Source organism: Marmota flaviventris, chromosome 7, assembly GCF_047511675.1.
Source record: "Marmota flaviventris isolate mMarFla1 chromosome 7, mMarFla1.hap1, whole genome shotgun sequence".
NCBI classification, from domain to species: domain Eukaryota; kingdom Metazoa; phylum Chordata; class Mammalia; order Rodentia; family Sciuridae; genus Marmota; species Marmota flaviventris.
The window spans coordinates 60181549-60201083 of record NC_092504.1 but is presented as its reverse complement, the minus strand read 5'-3'; the positions used below and the strand labels follow the sequence as shown (position 1 = coordinate 60201083).

General features: G+C 32.5%; 1 protein-coding gene across 2 annotated transcripts in view; it reads right to left on the bottom strand.

Annotated features, from left to right (window-relative positions):
* Positions 1-19535, bottom strand: part of Uso1 (USO1 vesicle transport factor) — a 75013-nt gene that overhangs the window by 5964 nt on the left and 49514 nt on the right. The window contains exons 10-21 of one of the 2 annotated variants that reach the window (XM_027939840.3): positions 17153-17293; positions 15312-15400; positions 14383-14537; positions 12607-12818; positions 11104-11124; positions 7300-7410; positions 6746-6864; positions 6432-6613; positions 5732-5853; positions 2357-2495; positions 1064-1227; positions 282-359 (exon numbers count right to left, since the gene is read on the bottom strand). In XM_027939840.3, the coding sequence (XP_027795641.1) occupies positions 282-359; positions 1064-1227; positions 2357-2495; positions 5732-5853; positions 6432-6613; positions 6746-6864; positions 7300-7410; positions 11104-11124; positions 12607-12818; positions 14383-14537; positions 15312-15400; positions 17153-17293 (1533 nt within the window). The remainder of the gene's footprint in view (positions 1-281; positions 360-1063; positions 1228-2356; positions 2496-5731; positions 5854-6431; positions 6614-6745; positions 6865-7299; positions 7411-11103; positions 11125-12606; positions 12819-14382; positions 14538-15311; positions 15401-17152; positions 17294-19535) is intronic. The other variant, XM_027939841.3, reaches the window with a different exon arrangement.

Below are 19535 nucleotides of genomic sequence, written 5' to 3'. Positions count from 1 at the left end.
TATTGTTTGAATTTTTTAAAGAAAATTCCTTTTAATAATAAGAGGGAAATGATGGAATGAAGAAATGAGAGAAAAGGTAACTTCAAAACAAAAACCCCCAAACAAAATCTGTTTAGTGGTGATATACTAATGAGCCTGATAATTTTCTAAGTTTTTCTTCCAATTACTACATTATTTAGTTATTACCATGAAAAAAGTTATTTTGTTTTTCAGCTGGAGTCATCTGAGATATATGCTAGTTTACTCTTTTCCAGTTCCAACTTTCTGGACAGGAAAATTACCTGTTTTAATTCTGCAATTTGTTCAGAATCTTTAGTTGAAGACTGTTCATTCATATCAGAAGCAGTTTGGGAAGATTTCTACAAGGAAAACAGAAATGAACTATGAAATAAAAACAATTTAATGAGAAAGGAAAAAAAACAAAAGCAGAACTGTATACACATAAGCTCTACCTTACAAATGCTTACCCAAAACTTTCACGTCAATGTTAATTTTTTTATGCAAGATAAAATTTCAACCCATATTATGACTTCTTCATAGCTAATAAGTTTATGTATTAAAAGAGTTATTTTGGGCTGGGGTTGTAGCTCAGTGGTAGAGTGCGTGCCTTGTATGCATGAGGCCATGGGTTCGATCCTCAGCACCACATAAAAATAAATAAATAAAAATAAAGATATTGGGTCTATCTACAACTAAAAACTATATTAAAAAAATAAATAAAAGAGTTATCTCATTTAAATTTCACAACAATGAGACAGACATTACCTCCAACAATTTATAAATTAGAAAACAAGTTTAAAGAGGTTTACTTCGCTGCTTAAATTCAATTACTTAGGAAGCACTGAAGCTTAGACAGTCTAACTTCAAAGTTCATATTCTAAAATTTTAATGTATGATACTTTGGCATAAGGGTTCCAGCAAAATAAACAGTGCTCAGGATGTAGCTCAGTGGCTGAGTGCCCACTTACCATGTATAGGCCAGTACTCTACAAACATAACAAAATGAATAATCAAGAGAATGAGAATTATTCTCAACTTCTTATTTATTTATATTTTTACTTACCAAATTTTCAATCAAAGAGTCTTTTTCAGCAAGTTGGGTTTGTAAAAGTTCTCGATTACTTTTTAACTCTTCTATCTCTTCTCGTAATCTACTAATTTCTTCTGGCTGAATACCATTCATCTGAGCCCCATTATTGTAAGGACCTTGATGCTGATTGTCTTTTCCTATTAAACGGCATACAATTTAAAAAGCTAGCATAAAATGAAAGTTTTTCATTTTTGAACCAGAAGACTGAAAATAGATTAATATGAGATTTAACTATAACTTCTTTATCTCAATTTGGCAGTAATTTTGCAATCACATCTCATCTTTGCATCTCATTTTTTATTGATAAAAATAGAGAACTAATGATATTTCCAGGGTTTCTAGCAGGAAAAATACATAGTTTTGCCTAAATTGTATGATTTGGTGATCTATGATTAAGAATTAGTTTCTAATACATTCTGCTGTCGTAAATAACAAATTAGAATAAATAATAATAATAAAAAAAAAGAATTAGAGTAGTTTCAATTTCAATTCTGCCAATGAATGTAAAATAAAGTCCCTTTAAAAATTCTTCCCATAGGAATAACTTTATATATGGGCTACAATACCTGACACATTGTCAAAAATACAGGAAGAAATTTTTTTCCTGAAATATTTAGTCACCCTCATATACATAAAACAAACTTCATATTTCTAAGTAATCAGCATTCCAATTACAAGTATTATAGGATAATATTATTTACAAACAGATGACTCTGACTATTTGCTAGAGACTGAACTAGAACTACATACATACAAACATACATACAAGCGCACAAACACATACATAAAATTTCATTTAATTCTCAGATGACACAAATTTTACTATTTACATTTTGCAGATGAGGAAGTTGAAAAATTAGATTAGTTATTCTCAACTGGCTATATATTAAAATCACCAAGGGAGCCTAGAATAATTATTGATGCCCAGATCCAAACCTAGACTAATCAAATCAGAAACTCCAGTGGGGTTTCAGCATTTGTATGTTTTTAAAAGTATCTCAAGATTCTAACATGCAATTGTGGTTGACAGCCAATGGGTCAGATAATCAAATAGGTATCAAGGGGCCTAGACTTCAAATTTTAAAGATCTAGTCTTAACTACACTTAGTTACCAAAACATTTTGCTTTAAAATCTGATTCACATTTTTTGTCATAATGATTAAGGTTAAAGAAAGACTAATCTAGAGAAAAAATCTGTTTGATTTGTCAAGCTCTTGAGGAGATAATGACCTGGACACAATGATGCTGATGTGTAGTTATACTTACCTAGCTGTACTTTAAGAAGATTATACTGATCCTTCTGCTGCTGAATCTGAGATGCTTGCTGTGTGACTGCTGTTTGGAGCTGTTCATTTTGACATTTTAATGTAGAAATCTGCTGCTTTAATTCCTCAAGTTGTAGATCCTGTAAAACAAAACAATTCCAACAGAATTTGTAGCCTTAAGTAGATGAACAATTTAAAATACAGAGGTCATTTGGGGTCGGTATGATAAAGTATTCCAAATACTTCCAAAATCATTCAGTAATTAAACAGTAATACATTAATAAATTAGCCAAAGCCAATTAACATGCAGCAGAACTATAAGATTTCAAGCAGAGTCCAATTAATAAATATATAGCCCAGTTTATAATCTCACTGCAATTATGGGGGAAAATCATGGCAAATAAACTCCACTTTAAGGTCCATCAAAACATTTAAGAAACTTTGTACCTAAATATTTAAGAAACTTAGTATATGAAGATATATATATATATATATATATATATATATATATATATATATACACATCAATATTATTTTTTAATACTAAAAGATAATCATAGAACAAAACAGTTAGAAGATTAAAAAAGCTTCCAACTCTTACCACACTAATACAACTATAGTTGGAATTGGATGTATTTATTTTCTTCCAATCCATTTTTTTAAACTTGTCAGAATCAGTCCATATGTAATTTTATTAACATTCATTTATTTATTTTTTATTTTCTTCTTCTTCTTCTTTTTTTTTTTTTTGCACTGGGGATTAAACCCAGGGGTACTTTACTACTGAAATACAACCTCAGCCCCTTTTAGTTTTTATTTTAAGACATGGTCTTGCTAAGCTACTGTCGCTAGCCTTGAACTTGTGATCTTCCTGCTTCAACCTCCTGAACTGCTGGGATTACAGATGTGTGCCATGATGCCTGGCTGTAACATTTAATATTTAAATGTACTATCTGATCACACTGCTAATACTTTCCCAATCATGATTTCTTTTTGCGGGCGAGTGGAAGATTGAACCCTGGGGTGCTTAAACACTGAGCCACAACCCTGTCCCTTTTTATATTTTATTTAGAGACAGGATCTCACTGAGTTACCTAGCACCTCACTAAATTGCTGAGGCTGCTTTGAACTTTTAATCCTCCTGCCTCGGCCTCCTGAGCCACAGGGATTGTAGGTGTGTGCCACAGCACCAGGTCCAATCATGATTTTTAGTGCTCACTTAATATCTGATCAAGTAGATGCAATATAAATTATGTTGAGTGTTTTTTATACTGATGTTGCTTTCCATTTTTCAAAATGATAAATATCATCAAAATAAATCTTAGTTTAAGTGGTGAGAATATATAAAATTAACATTTTTAAAGATGAGTCATGATAGTAAATGGGTCAAATCACTCTTTTCTTCTTCCAAATCAATTGTACTTTTTGGTCCCAAAAAGGCTACATATCCCATTCCAAGTATTTATTTATTTATCACTCCAAAAATATTAAATTTATTGCCTAGAAATGACTCCACATTTCTTTTTTTAATTTTTTTTAGTTGTTGAGAGACCTTTATTTTATTTATTTATTCATATGTGGTGCTGAGAATCAAATCCAGTTTCGCACACATGCTAGGCAAGCCCTCTACCACTGAACTACAACCTCACCACATGACTCCACATTTCTACCAAGACATAGATGAAAAATCCTAATAACCATGGGTAGCTGATGATTCAAATTTTGATCAAGATGATTCTAGTTTATTGATTTGCTTATAAATTGAAAAGCTGAGACTGAATGCTAAAGATACCACAATATTTTCATTCTTTCTTCAAATTTCAATCTCAACATAGGTGGTGGGGAAGAAAATAACATGCAGGGAAGGAGATGAACTTGCCCTACATGTACTGTCATACGTGCATTTTTGATGATACTGAAACTTAACAATTTAAATAATCTTATTTTTGAGATAATACTGAAATACTTTCTAGAATTCCTGTCAAGGTATATTCCATGATAAGAAATTAAATAAAAATAAAAATCAAGAAACACATTATAAAGGAAAAGGTTTAAAGTGCTCAATATAATCTAAGAAGTAGAAGTTTATTAGTATCTTGAAAATGTCATCTGATGATTCTGAAAATGTAGTTTCAACTTAATTCATCATTACCCAAATACATCAGTTTCTTCTCTTATACTAACTCACTCTGTATCATCTATTCAGTTGTCCAAGATAAAAATTTAAGGATCACATTTGACCCTCTTGGCATCTTCACATCTGCCTCCAAATTTTACCACATCCTGCTTAATTTTTGTTCTTTAGCTTCCACATTTCTCAAGTCTATTCTCTTCATACCACATAGTATGTTTCACTAACATACATATATTTGAATTCTGTTCAACCAGTAACTAAGATACCTAGGGCACACTGAAATTCCCTGTCTCATTTATCCTAAAGATAAAAACTACTTCCTAGGGGTGTTGTGCAAATTTAATTAAACAGTTTTTTGTTTTTTTTTTTTTTTGTACCAAGGATAGAACCCAGGGGCACTTAATCACTGAGCCACATCCCCTCCATTTTTATTTTTTGAGACAGGGTCTTGCTAAGTTGCTGAGGCTAGATTTGAACTTGCGATCTTCCTACCTCAGCCTCTCGGCTACTAGGATTATAGGCATGTGCCACAGCTTCTGGCCAAATTCAACAGTGTTTAAAACACGCTGAATGAGCTCATAGAACACAGTAAACAAAAAAGGGTAGTCACTGGCACCATAATAGTTACCACCAGTACTCTATTTCCTACTCTACCTAATCTACCACAATAACTTGCTTCTTGGGCTCCCTCCTTCTATCTATCCTTACCTCTCAAAATTTCTTCTTTACACAGCTAGTAGAGTGTTCTATGTGCACACCAAGGGCACTGCAGTTAAACTTACATTGTCATCCTCACCTCTCTTCTTTATCTCTCTTTTCCCATGGCTTATTATTAAGCATCCCTCTAGGACTCAGCTTCTGATTCTATAGGCTTCTGCTCCTACCTAGCTAAGTCAGATACCTCTCAGTGCTGCCATACCTTTGATCATCTCTATTACTGGACTTCATATGCTATAATATGTTCACTACAATTATTTACTTATAGATTTGTCTCCTCCTGGGATTAGTGTGGGAATATGCTGAATCATGTTTTTACCCACAATATCCTGCCCAATGTTTAGCACATATCAGGTGCTGAATTTACTGAATACTCAGATGCTTTTAAAAATAATGAATTTTACTTTCTAACTTCTCTTTCATTTGAAATCCCCGTAAATTCTTCCCCCTAAAGTAGAAAGTACCTAATAATAATAAGATATAAGAGAATAATAAGTAATGAGAATACAATTCCTTAGTACTTACTTGCTCACGAATCATATTTTTGTAGTGAGTCACAATACTGTCATGCTGTTCTAAAGTTTTCTTTACCTCCTCTTCTTTCTTATCTTCTTCACTTGACTTATAAATAGCTTTAGTAATAACACCTATAAAAGAAAGCTTACTTAAAATTTGTTTTAAACTTTTTTTGTTTATTTTTATGGTGCTAGGAATGAAACCTATGATCTTACACTTGCTAAACACTCCTTGCCACTGAGCCACACTCCCAGCGATTTTAAACATTTTATTTCTTTATTTTGGTACTGGGGATTGAACCCTGGGACATTTTACTACTGAGCCACATTCCAAGCCCTTTGTATTTTTTTATTTTGAGACAGGATCTCACTAAGTTGCTTAGGGCCTTGCTAAACTGTTGAGGCTAGCTTGTGATCTTCTTGTCTCTCAAGTTGCTGGGGTTAGAGGCATATGCCACTGTGCCCAACTGTTTTAAACATTTTAAATACTATTTTATTAAGACTTAATCAGCAGAAACAGATGGCCTAGCTCCACAAGAGAAAAAAACTTTGCAATCATAGGAGAAATCCAAGTCTTTAAATAGGCTTTAGATCGAGCACTAGGGAAAAATAAAAAATCCTACTTGTAGACTTACAAAATTGGCATGTATCCAGAATATGCAAACATAATTACTTTTTAATAAATATTAGTATAAATTTTCTCATCTTACCTTCAAGTTCTTTCACCAGCTTTGTAAACTCATGATCAAATATCATGTATTCTGGACTGGGGAAGTTCGGTTGGGGTTTCTGTGATGCTCTGGAGTATAACTCATGTTTGCTAATAAAGCCTAGTTTCTCTATGAAATTCTCTTTACCAATCCTCTTCTCTATTAATTGTTTTAGTTTCTCTCTACAGAGATAAATATTGAGATGTTAAAAAAAAATCTTGATTACAAAAGCTTGATGTAATTATACTTCAGCAGAAAAAAAAATGTATCATCATCTCCAGATGCCATTAGAGAGTCATTCTGCCCTTACTTACTTCATATAGCTCTCAAGTGAGTTGTCATTGAAGTAAATTGAAATACCCAACAGAAGGGCACATAACCCTTGAACCAACTGCTCCTCTTCTCCAAGATTTTCTGCAATTTGTCCAGTAAGCTGAAATCTTTGTTAAGGAGGTTAATGATTCATAGTATCTAGAATATGTTTGTTTGCAATTTGAATTTAACATACATTTCATGTAAGATTTCTTACAAGGAACTCTGTATATAATCCAAGCCAGCATAAAAAAAAAAAAAACAACAACAATGGTATTCACAAAGACACATAGCTTAAACCAGTATCATTACAACTGTAATAATTTAAACATATGAATATTGTTGAGAATTCAAACAATTTGGAAAAAGAGCTATTTCTTTCTCTTTCTTTTTTGTGCTGGGGATTAAACCCAGGGCCTTGCATATGCAACGGAAGCACTCAACCAACTGAGCTATATCCCCAGCCCGGAAACAGAGCTATTTCTAATTGAGAAGAAGAAATTAAAACTATGTAAGGTAAGTACTTACATGCATGTCACTAAAACATAAAGGATACAAATGGAACATTGGCTGAATTGTGAAGAAAATGTGTGACTGCGATGGGACAGTTGCTTAACCAGGTACAAAGCAACATTAATAATCCAACTCTTGTCTGTATTTTACTTCCCTGCAATAGATAAATTGGTTAAAATAGCTTTCCATTTTAAAATTTTTTTTCAAGCTTAAAGTCTATTTGAATAAAAATAATTTTAACATCATACAAAAGGTGTGATGGGAAGTCAGATTTTAAAAGTTGAATAAAAGAATGCATTCTTATGTCCACTAGAATGTACGATCAGAATTGGTTCATGTTCATGAGCATATACTGGGCTATTTAAAATACTCTTAGTAGAAAAAGTAGGTTTATAAGAAAAAAAATTATGATACTAGAGGCTTTAAAAAGATCTACTAATCCCAAGACAAGTATGCAAATTTATGGTATTTCAATTAGAATTTAAAAAACAAGTTCTTGATAAAAAGAAAAACTCTACCTTTTTAAAAAAACATTAAGGGAAAAATAAATAATCTACTGACCATTTAGTCAAAGTCTATGAGAGAATATATTCTCAAACAAGAAAAAAAAAATGCTACAAAACTCAGTGACAGCATGCCACCATAATGAGAAATCACAAACATCATCAAGAGGGAAAGGGTTTTAGCTAAGTGCCCTGAAGCACTAACTGCACTACTTCCAAGTATAGTTAAACAATATTGAAAATTAGTATGTCCAGCAAATTATAATTTTCTAAATTTCTATATAACATATTTACAACTCCTATGTGAAATATTCTTGGTTCATAGCATTGCTGCTGTCCATATTTGTACTACTATAACCTGTACTTTTTTTTTTAAAGAAAAATAAACTTGTTTGACATAATGAAAATCAGCATAGTAATGTATTACTTTGAGGCATTATCAGAAAATATCCAAAATATAATTGTCCAAAGATTTAGACAAGGAATAAACCACTGTTTTCTTGTTTGTTTGTTTTCATTTTGTGATACTGGGGATTGAACACAGGGCTTTGTGCATGCAAAGGGAAGCTCTCTACTGGCTGAGCTATATCCCCAGCCTAAACCTCTGAGTTTTGAAAATTTTCTACAACCCAGACTGTTCCAATTTAATGAACCTTAATGTCAATATCTTGGTCTTTCTATTTTCAGGTATATTTATTATTGAATTGAATAAATTCATACTGGATTTCTTCAAATGATTTACCATGTAAGCATTAAGATGAGTTCAGTTTTCACACCGTGTGTTATTTTTACCTTTTCCTTCATGTCATTACTGTGCTCACAAAGCATCTTCATGTTACTCATGTAAGCTAGAAAGTTAAAAACTGAGTCATTCTTAATAACTACATACTGTAGAAAACTTACAACTACTCAATTTATAAATTTAAATGTTTTGTTTATCTCCCTGGTTACATTTAAATAGTTTACTACTTAGGATAACCACTTGCAGATATCAAGTATATCTACAATGCATGTAGAAGAATTGTGTATATATAAGAATGTTCCAAACAAAAATATCACCTTCCCCCCCAAAAAATTGGGGGCCTTGTGTATGCTAAGTGCACACTACCAAAAAGCTACACCCCCAGCTCCAGAAGATTTTTTCTTTCCTGGAACTAAATAATCTGATTCCCAAGATTATGTAGAAAAATAAACAAGTGAAAATAATTAGGAACACTGTGAAAAAATTGCAAAATAATAATGCAGGGATAAATAGATCATGAACAGAGAATAACTGAGAGACAAGAAAGAGAAGTCCAGAAATGGGCTCATACACAAAAGAGAAGTCAGTATATTAAAAAAGTACCATATAACCCTAAGTGGGTTACAGATAGAATTTAAAAATGTTGAGGTAGCCAGGGGTAGTGCTGTGCACCTGTAGTCGCAGCTACATGGGAGGCTGAGGTGGGAGGATTGCTTAAACCCTTTGGAGTTTGAGGCCAGCTTGGGCAACATAGTGAGATGCCATCTCCAAAGTGATTTTAAAAAAGTTGGATCAACTAGATGGCTATCTAGGAAAAAACAAACAAACAAAAAACCAGTGGATCCATATCTTACATAATTTGCTGAGAAAAATGGAACAAAAAATTAAATAAAAAGAAAAACCCAGAAGTTACAATAAAAATATGGGTAAATTTCTTAAAATCTTCAAGTGGGAAGGGTTTTCTAAATATGACTTAAAAATGCAGAAGCCATAAAAGAAAAGTCTGAGAAAAAAAATTGAAACAAAAACATTAAGATCTAAAGACAAATGATATACCAGCAAAAAACACATGTAAATCAAATCAAAGACAAATATTAATCTAATATAAAACGAGCAGAGAATATTAGATACAAAAAAAAATTATACTCCTCTTCTCAGAGCCACCAGTGTGTGAACCACTGAGGAGATCTGGAAAAACAATTGGAGGGCAAAACTATAATTTCAGAGTAATATGAGAGTTTGGTCATGAGAAATCATGACGATACAGAATGAAAGAAAACTACAAATACAATATTTGAAGCTCAATCATCTAATCTTTAACTAATAAGCTATTATGTTTTTCCCATTACATTTTCTAAGTAAAAATTCTTCTCATCCCTAGTAGGTACATTTTGAATGTAATATATTTGTATTGTTTATAAAAATATAAAAAGCTAGTATTTTAAACTTTCAGTGTTCCAAGAATTAAAATGAGGTTCTAGCATATTATGATCAGATTCGTTTTCTAGTGGTAGCCTCTTGGAAGAGAGAATTAGTAAGGAAGGGAAATACTAAAACTTTTTTCTTGGATTATGAAAATGTTTTCCATCTTATATAGTTGGTAATTACAAAGGTACACTCAAATATCAAAAATCATCAGACTGAACATGTATGGTCTGTGTATTTTACTGTGTAAATCAATATTCCCCCCAAATTCCCTTTTAAATGACTGACATGTTTACTCATAAAACATTTTCCTAATATCAAAAATTCTGAGCCTGGGAGTATAGCTCTGTGGTAGAATGCTTGCTTAGCATGCACGAGGCCCTTGGATTTGAGCACTAGCACCACCAAACAAACAAAAACCAAAACTGCATGTAGAAGAAATGGGCCAAATATGTGTATATGTGAGTGAATGAGACAGAGTTATTAAAACTACATGTTATCATGCTTATGCAGAAAGATACACTTCTTAACATTCATCATTACTATCCACATTGTACAACTGAAATATGCCTAAACATGGATATTAAGTAAGGTACATTTATTTTTTGCCACTCAAAAGAAAATCAAACCAACACAAATAACACTCTCCCCCAACACATCAAAAACTAACGCCCAATGGTAGTTGTAGCATATGGATTATGTCCAGAACAATCCATAGTATTTAATTTAAAGTCATTCAATTTATAAAAATTTTACTACTGTATATTTTAAATAATCTAAGTAACAGAAAAGTCAAACATACACTGATTAAGACAAAATGCTTAACCATAAATTTTGCTTCCTTTGAAACAGTTTCAGGGGAAATAAAGAAGCAAGCTTGTGGGGAAAACACAAAAAAACCAAAGCCAAGAGAATTCCAGAAAGTGCAAGCATCACCGGAGGAAGCACCAGGACACAGCATTAGATTCTCATTCCCATAGTTCTTAGTACACCACTACAATATCCCATGGAGAAAATTGGAAAGCCACCTGTGACAGAGATAAACTTGCTGACACATAAAAGTGTGAGTAGAATATAACTTCAAACAAGCAGTTAAAAAAACCAATCAGCAAAACCCAAGACAAAGGAAAAGCCTTGCTGTAAGAGGACAATGCCTAAGCTTAATCATGATACATACCCGTCTGTCGATCTTATCACCCTGCAAATTATACATTAAAAATTACTCATAAATATTACTACTTTGGAAAAATATAAATCTAGAAAAAGCCCTCAACTACTTTTTTGGTCTCTGTAAATTCAAGCCAGTAATTTGGAACAGGACAGTTATAATCTTTTCTTGTATAAAGATGATACATGTTTAAAGGATAAAGGTTGATTTTATAGCACTGTGATTACTTAGAGTGAGGAAGACATTTGAGAAATCTTTATGATTTCTCATTATACATTTATTATAATTATAATATGGAAACATGTTTGTGGATAATGACAATCAGATTACTATTCAGCTTAAGAAAGCTGTTTCAACAAACATAAAAATGTCAAGTATTAATTAAGTAAAGATATGAAAATTTTGGTGTTTTTTTTTTTTAAATCGTTAAGAGATAAGTAATAAGTAGTCCATTGAAGTAAACCAATGTAAACATTGACACTTTTTTTTCTACAAGTTAATTTTTAAGCTTTCACTTCCAACTTCAGTAGATGACATTCATGTTTCTTTAAAAGGTCAAAACAAGGGTTATGGTCTAGGAGTGAAGCTCAGTGGCAGAGTGTGGGCTCAGTATGCAAGAGTGGTTCAATCTCTATTACCAATAAATAAATTAATACACAAATAAATAAATAAAATTCAAAAAGCTCAAAATAAGGAAAAATTCAATGTGTGGCAAAATGAAAAACTAAGGAAGAATACAGCACATTAACACAGGAGAATGGGGAGGTTAATTCTACTACTAGAGAAAGTGGACAGAGCACTTTTAGACTGATTCACATTTTAACTTTCCATGAGTGACTCTGAATGTTAATGACTACAGTTCTGCTGAAGCATGAACTTGAACTATTGAAAAGCAAGGCTAGTACATGTGGAAAAATTATTAAGTAAATGATATTTTTAAATGTCCTACCATCCATATTTCAACAAAGCTTGTTATTCTCATTAAGAATCTAAAGGAATGCAAATATGTTTGTTTTTCTACATCTTTTTAGGATAATTACGTGTTGGGGACATGAAGATCTTTAGAACCCACAAACACAGAAGGGGTATACTGAATAACTATGAATGCAACGGGTTTTACTTCTGCATGATCAATTGCTTTGAGGAAAGAAAGGGGACAGAACATAGCTATGAACTGCTTTATTCTTCTCTCATAAACTGATCTGAATTCAGATACTGAGCAGAAAGAGAAAATGACATTTAAGAACACTGTAAATACTTCAAAAAGAAAACAAAAGCCAAAAACCACCTTTCTGCCCCAAACTGTGCTTTCACCATGAAACAGATCTTATCTATTTGGTAAAACTAGTCATATAAAAATATTTATTGCTTCCTCTCCACAAAACTGCTTCTGGTTACAATGAAATAAAAAGTAGGAAAGTACTTTTTTTTTCATGTGCATCTTCCAAGGACATCCTTAAATTGTTTTATCACTGACATCAAAACATACAGCTCAAACTTACAATGTTTTACCTGTGAAAGGATGTTGGTGCACTGTTGCAGTAAGGAAACAGGAGGGTTGCCAATACTCGTAGCAAGTTGAACCCTGAGCAGCTGTTCTTTCTGAGTAGCATTTTCTTGTAAAGCATGGGCAAGAGCCACAGCAGCACACCAGTTTGAAAGTGAATCAGTAGAAAACAAACCTCCACATAATAACTGTCCAGCTGAGACTGAATTCCCTGTTGCTACAAAGATGGCAGGCAGATAAAAATAATAGATTATTTGTGGAAATAATAATATATTATTATTATGTGTGGAAATAAACCAAAATTTACAACAAAAATTTTAAATCATTTTATACACACACACACACACACACACACACACACACACACACACAAAGTATGAAATTCTACTAAATGCTACATTGTTAACCGGAAGTATTCAGTCACATTTTCAAAATGAGAAAAGCCTGCTTTTCAAAATAAAATGAATGAGCTGGGCATGGTGACACACCACTGTAATCCCTGTGAATCGGGAGGCTGAGGCAGGAGGACTGCAAGTTTGAGACCAGCCTCAGCAACTATGCGAGGGCCTAAGCAACTGAACGAGACCCTGTGTCAAAATGAAAAAATAAAAAGGGCTGGAAATGTGGCTCAGGGGTAAAGTACCTCTGGGTTGAATCCCTAGTACCAAAAAAAAACCAAAAAAAGCCAACAAAATGAATAACGAGAGAAAGGTATCTTGGAGGAAAAGAAGCATAACAGAAATATCAGAACACCTTAGGCAACCAACTGATAATGGCAATAGTTCATAAAATTATTACTTTAACTGAAAACAATATCTCTAAAATAAATTCTGAAGAAATGCCACATTTCTTTATTCTATTAAGTCCAGAGTCTTACTTTCATTTATAGAAAATAATTTATGGTAATAAAAATTTTTTAACCATAAAAGCTTTTGGTAAAATATAATACTAAATTTTGATTTAAAAAAACTCTATAGTTTATGTAATTAAAATGAGATTTACTTATGTTTCCAATAGCCTATGCCAAATTACTCTTAAAGTTAACGAAGGTAAATATTAAAAGAATTCACCCCAGAGAAATTGAAATATTTAAAGAACCCATAGGGAATGGATCTAATCTATACTAGAACAAGAGATTAAAATGTTAAGTGCAATTTCATGGTAGGATGTATCCTTAGAGTGGTATTTACTACTAACAATAGTTTCTGTTTATTAGCATCTATTATGCCAGATATTGGAATATGTGTTTTACATAGATAATTGCATTAATTCTCTCACCCAACCTTCCATCCTTCCTTCCTGTACTAAGGACTGAACCCAGTGGTGCTGTACCACTAAGCTATATCCTCAGCCCATTTTATGCTTTTTAGACATGGTCTCACTCAAGTTGCTTAAGGCCTCCCTGAGTTGCTAAGGCTGGCCTTGAACTTGCCAATCCTCCCTCCTCGACCTCTTGAGCAGCTGGGATTACAAGTGTATGCCATGGTACCTGGCCTCTCAATATTTCTAATGGGTAAGTATTATTCTCACATAAAGACAGTATTATCCTCTCATAATTTAAAAAAGCAAGAGAAGAGAAAACTCTATAATGTAAACTCTAGTCTGACTTCATAAACACTGTTCTCTACATTTAACTAATTTAGGCTTAAGAATTCAATTTATTTTTTAAGCATATATAAAAATAAGTATTTTAGGCTCAAGCACAAATGAAAATTCAATTATAAAAGCTTGAAAGACAATTATTTGCTTTTAAAAATAGAAATTATAACTAAATTATTTACCATCAATAGTGGAAGGTAGAAGCGTTGACACAATTTCTCCTTGTCCTTTTTGGTTTTTATATAAGAAACACTGGAAACAATAGAGAACAGCACAGCGCAACACAAATGGCTGCCTTTCATTAACCATAGACATGAGAAGTACTACAATTGCTGGTCTGTTGCATTTAAAAAGAAAAAAAGAAAATGAAGCATTATGACCCAAGCACACAAATGAAAAACCAGTCATTTTTCTTGATTGAAAAACTATAACTAGAACACCAGCAAGTTAAGTATTTCCATCTCCATTTTGCAGAAAAGGAAATTGCAGTGGAGAATAATAATTTGTTTGCTTACGGCATATACCTGTAAGTGCAAGGGTGATTATACATGAGCCTAAATATTTAAGTTCCAAAGACCACACACTCATTTTTTTTGTACTATAGATTAAACCCAGGGGTGCTTTACCACTGAGCTTCATGCCCAGCCCTTTTAAATTTTTTTAGTTTGAGACAGGGTTCTGCTATGTTGCTGAGGCTGGTCTTGAACTTGTGATTCTCTTGCCTTAGAAGTTTCCCAAGTAGCTGGGACTATAGAAAAAGACCTCTCACTCTTAAAATACCAATATATTTACCTTTTTTCTTGGCAGTATTAGGGACTGAATCTGGGTGTGTTCTACTACTGAGCTATATCCCCTATCTTTTTTTATATTGAGAACAGGTCTTGCTAAGTTGCAGAAACTGAATCAAAATTATGATTTTTCTGCCTCAGCTTCCTGAGCAACTGTGTTATAGGTATGTTCCACTATGCCCAATACCAGTATATTTACTTGTCAGATAATTTCTAGTTTTAAAACATCGAATTCAATTTTTTACAATGGAGTAATATGTATACATGAGATATAGTAAGCTTTTATTTCCTCAAAGGAATCTCAGTCATTTCCCATTTTCTACCTTGGTGGGTTTGAAGGTGCGTTTACAGAAGCAAAGTAGTCTTGGTTTACTTGGCAGCCTCGAATAACTTCTGATACAGTATTTATGGTCTGTGAAGAAGAGAAAAAAATACTATATAAAAAAATAAATCAAGGAAGAAAATCTGTTTTCAAAAAAAGAAAATATTACATGCTGCTTTTTGTTTTTAAACTCCAAAAATCAGACACCCCAGATATCAGTTATAACATTATAATCTTGTAATATTTTCTCAACATAAAATTTTAAAACAGTAAGTGTAGGGTTCTCATAAAAAAACAACAACATTTAAAATTGCAAAAAAGCCCCTAAGTTAATAATATTCTAAGAGACAAGAGATCTATTTCTATAAAACTAGAGAAAATGCTCTAAAATAAAATCAGAGAACACATTTAAAAAGTATGAGGCCAGCCTGCGCAACTTGGACCTTGTCTCAAAATAAAAATTAAAAAGGGCTGGGGATGAAGAGCAGTGTTAGAGCACTTGCACAGCATGTGTGAGGCCCTGAGTTCAGTTTCCAGTATTGCAACAGAGGAAAAACTAAAAAAACAAAATATAACCAATTAAAAACTCAATTTAAGGATGAAGTTGGAAAAAAACCTCCGAGAAAATGGAATAAAAGGACAAAACTCTTTTTCAAAATAACATGTTATATATGACATATACTATTTTTATCGAATAAAAGTAATTTTTTAAAAAAGACAAATAGGTCCAGAAAGTCTAATCTGTTGTAGAAGATAAACAGAAAAAAGAGGAAATTATCAAGGAATTCCAAAATTTTCCTCAGAACTAAAGGACATGTGTCTTCAGTTGAAAATAGCCCAATGAGTGGTAAAAATAATTAGGGAGTAGAAGAAGGTCCTTAATAGAGCACATCATCACTAAATTTCAGAAAAATCAGAAATAAAGAAAATATCTCAAAAATTTCTACAGAAAAAAAGGTTATTAAAAGGTTTAGAACTCAGAACAGTTAGAGATTTCTTTTTTGGGAGGAAGGGGAGTACTAGGGATGAACTCAGGGGCACTCAATCACCGAGCCACATCTCCAGCCCTTTTTTGTATTTTATTTAGAGAAAGGGTCTCATTGAGTTGCTTAGTACTTCAATGTTGCTGAGGCTGGCTTTGAACTTGCAATCCTCCTGTCTCAGCGTCAGCCTCAGCCTCCCGAGTTGCTGTTATTACAGGCGTGTGCCACCTTGCCCCACAGTTACAGATTTCTTAACAAGTTGCATGAGAACAATGTTCTGGAAGTTGAATATCATTTCTAACTCTGAATTCCATACTTAATCAAACATTGAATTAACTCTGAAGGTAGAAGAATATGATTTTCAGATACGAAAGAGCTAAAAGAAATTTTTTTGTCATTTACTTTTTTTTTAACAGGAAAATAAGACAATTAACTAATGGGTAAGAGAAAATAGATGACTAAGAAATTCAAGTGAAGAAGAGGTACAGGGAAATCTAGGAATTTATGTCTAGGAAAAAGAATTTGCTATTCTACGAATCAACTCATTGAGTAAAATTAAGTCACTTTGTTCTCAGGTACAGGTACAGAGTATGTACAACAAAATTAAGAACAATTCTGGATGGATCTGTTAAAAAGTTTTAAGCTTTATAAATCATGCTATAAAACTTGTGGAATGAGTATACCTTTTGGAACTGATACCATCATCATTATTATTTACTAAGATAGTAAGGAATCCAACATAAAGACAGGTAAACCTAAAAAGTAGTAATAACTATTTTTCCTTCAGCTAATATCTGATTCTTCCTAAGATTCATGATTTCAACTTCCACAGAGTGGCTTCTGCCTTAGTTTCAATTACCTCAGTCAGGATATCAGCAGGGACTCCAGTAGCCATTAAGATAGTGCAAAGCTGTTGCAGTAACCCACACTGGAACATAGCTTTCTGACAGCTACTGGTAGCACCAGGAGGGTTGGTGGGAGATACTAGTACCCGCACAAGCTATAAAAGAAAGAGAAAACAAAATTGGTCTTTTAAAGATTTATAAAGACTTGACGCAAATCTGATCTATGTGAACAAGAGAATCTGTATGAAGCATCCCCTCACCTGCTCAGCCAGATCTAGGTGCTCTTTCCTTCATGTTCCCATGGCAACAGTGCTGTTAACAGTACATATTATATTATGCTATTTGCTTAAGGTTGTCTCCTTCAGGTGACTGTGAACTCCCAGAGAATAGCAACTGACTTGGTCATTCTTGTATTCCAAATAAGCACAATATTTGTAATAATACATATTCAGTAATGAATAAATGATTAAGTTAGAGGATTGCAGACCCCTTATCAAAGTACAGGTAAATTACCTAATAATAGAGAAGGACTGAAAACACAATGGCCTGAGGTTTAACAGATACCCCTTAAACTGAAAATATAAAGAAAGGCTAAAACTAACAATTAGAGATATGGCAGAAGATTTGTGCACAAGGCAAGGGGTTGGCCTTGTTAATTGTTAATGCTAATTAAATTCCTATGAGTCTATGATTATTCTAAACCTGAACATGAAATTTCAGAAACATGATAAAAGTCACTCCAAATGACTGTTCTGGCATTGGTACATCTTCAAAATAATTTTACATATATCCTACATTATAAAACTCCAGTTACATATATAAGTGTGCACAAAATCTGGTATAACGAGACCAAATAGGAAATTTATAATATTTTGTTAACAATGAAATGAAAAGCAAATGTTACATATTATTCTTCTGCACACTGAAGTTATGAACTTAATCAATGACATAAAAGGGTAAACTAAAACAATTGTATTGCTACAGATGGTGAATATCATATAGACTGTGACTTCACTAAGAAAGGTGACATTTTTTGTAGGGGGAAGGGGTACACATAAAAAAATAAAAAGTGAGTTTGAAAAGCTAGAGAATAAAAGGTAACCAGAAGAGCTAGGGTCTTACTTTCATTTATAGAAAATAATTTATGGTAATAAAAATTTTTTAACCATAAAAGCTTTGGTAAAATATAATACTCAATTTTGATTTAAAAAAACTCTAATGGGAATGTATCTAATCTATACTAGAACAAGAGATTAAAATGTTAAGTGCAATTTCATGATAGGATTTATCCTTAGAGTGGTATTTACTACTAACAATAGCAAGTGTGAAGCACTGGGTTCGATTCTCAGCACCGCATATAATAAATACAATAAAGGTCCATTAATAACTAAAAAATATTTTTAAAAAAAGTAACCAGATAGCACTAGAACTTGGGAAAAACTTCAACTACTCGTTAAATCAGTAATGAACAAATTGATTATCTAGAAATTTCCACATGTGGATTACCATTCTCAAAGAGGGTTGATTAGTAAATTGATGTTTAATAGATTAAAAAAACAAAAAACAAAAAACCACCATCACCACCACCACCAATAAAACACTGTAGGTGGTGGTGGTTCCTGTCCTTGGACTTTTCTAATCAGGCTTCTGGGTTTTTCCCCCTTTATTTATTTCTCTCCCACCCTTATTATTACTATTACTATTACTACTTCTTTCTGAGTAAAGCAAGTACCAGGCAATGTTATTTCCTGCCTAAATATTTCTGAGTGCATTTCCAATCGATAAAGATTTTTTAAAATACAATTCTTCAAAAACATAATCATGCCATTACTGCACCTAAGAAAATTAACAATAATTCTTTAGTATCTAAAGCTGCTATTTAGTATCTAATAGCAGCTGAGTATCTTTATTGATGATACAAATAAAGAAAAGTAATTATCAACTTCCAAGATGGCAGAGGACGATGGCTGAAAAAAGGAATACTTGATGATAATAAGATAAAGGAAGACCTAATAACATTCAAATATGTAAATTATTGTCACAAGGAACAGATTCCCTTTATTTCTGAAAATAAGACTAGGGAAAAACTGTAGAAGTTTGGTCAAGACAGATTTTAATTTAACATATGGATTAATAACTAATTTTTTTTCAAAAGGTGCTTTCCCAAATTTTTATCTGAATAAAAGCCCCCAAGTATACCTGCATTCCAAGAGTTCAAAGCTAGCCTAGAAAACAAAGTGAGACTTAGTCTCTTAAAAAAGAAAATAAAGTTCCAAAGTAGCTCAATTTTGTTTTTCAATGGCTTAGAATTAAATCATCATGATTATAACTTTGATGTTGAATAATTTCAATTAGGATGTATATATCCAAACAGGAGAACAATTATGCATTTTCATT